A 1,200-nucleotide genomic window follows, 5' to 3' on the forward strand; every position below is an offset into this window, starting at 1 on the left:
ATTCGATTTCCATTTTCTTTTTTTTCTTGAGACAGAGTCTTACTCTGTCGCCCTGGGTGGAGTGCAGTGGTGTCATTGTAGCTCACAGCAACCTCAAACTCCTGGGTTCAAGCGATCCTCCTGCCTCAGCCTCTCAAGTAGCTGGGACACCCAGTTAAATCAATAGATCCTTGACACTTATCCAAGACTTCAACTATATGCAAACCATACCAAGGTATATATATTTGAATCATTCAAAATGTGAGGATGACTTGTGATAATGAGGGGACGTATACCTGCTTAGCACCTGTGTTGCAAGGTGATATATTTCCATTCTAACATGCAGTAACTAATAAATTAGGTCTAGGGACATGTTTCTTTGTGAGAAATGTTCCCTCTAAAGAAAGAAAATTGCTAAGAGGAGAGGACTAGAAAATGGTTTATTTGACCGATAGAAGTCTCTTCAATCATTTAAAATATGGAGCAGCTAAATGAAAGAATAAATGTTATAGATTGAACCAGAAAAGTTCTGAAAGGAGTCCTCCTTCCCATTTATTATGATTTATTATTATATTTTTGATGGGTGACTACTGTAAGTTATAGTAATATTCTAGAATTTGAAGCTTTAGAAGTACAATGTATCCCTAATAATATCAGGGTTTCTTGTAACTACTACGCAGGTTTAAATTAACTGCATATGAATTTAAATAGAATGAACCAGTTAAATCTTTGGACCTGATCATGTCAGGGTCAGATGACTATCAAGGTTTCAGATTTGGACAAGCTTAGAGCCAGTACTTTTAGCAAGAACTTACTGTGACAAGAGAACACACACGTGCTTCTCATCATAAATGTTTAAGCCACAAATGATAAATATTACCTCTTTGAAATGTCACATCCAGTTTGCCAAGGTAAGGTGGAAGCTCCTTTAAAAGATATGATTGAAAAAAGTTAGCTTTCAAAACACAAGAAGTATTTTAGTGTCTTATATTAAGGCATAAAGTGAAGATTTGCTTCTTCAAAATAAAAAGAACAGAACACCACATATGTTTACCTAGGGCACCCTTTAGTAGAACATTCCCAACAGCAAATTAACCATATAATTATTTATTTATACCACTTTACTATTTAATTTAGACCTTTTCTCAATAATACACAAAGATTTCAGTAGAAAATGTCAAGAATAGAAAAATTCAATGAAAAGAAAAATAATAATTAAAT

At 33.9% G+C, this 1,200-nt stretch overlaps 1 protein-coding gene across 1 annotated transcript in view; it reads right to left on the bottom strand.

Moving 5' to 3' along the window:
• GDPD1 (glycerophosphodiester phosphodiesterase domain containing 1) overlaps window positions 1–1,200 on the bottom strand; it is a 71,013-nt gene that overhangs the window by 15,650 nt on the left and 54,163 nt on the right. Inside the window, exon 4 of the mRNA XM_012648400.1 lies at window positions 860–905. Within this exon, the coding sequence (XP_012503854.1) occupies window positions 860–905 (46 nt within the window). The remainder of the gene's footprint in view (window positions 1–859; window positions 906–1,200) is intronic.

The sequence above is a fragment of the Propithecus coquereli genome, unplaced genomic scaffold (assembly GCF_000956105.1).
Source record: "Propithecus coquereli isolate 6110/MARCELLA unplaced genomic scaffold, Pcoq_1.0 Scaffold285, whole genome shotgun sequence".
NCBI classification, from domain to species: Eukaryota; Metazoa; Chordata; class Mammalia; order Primates; family Indriidae; genus Propithecus; species Propithecus coquereli.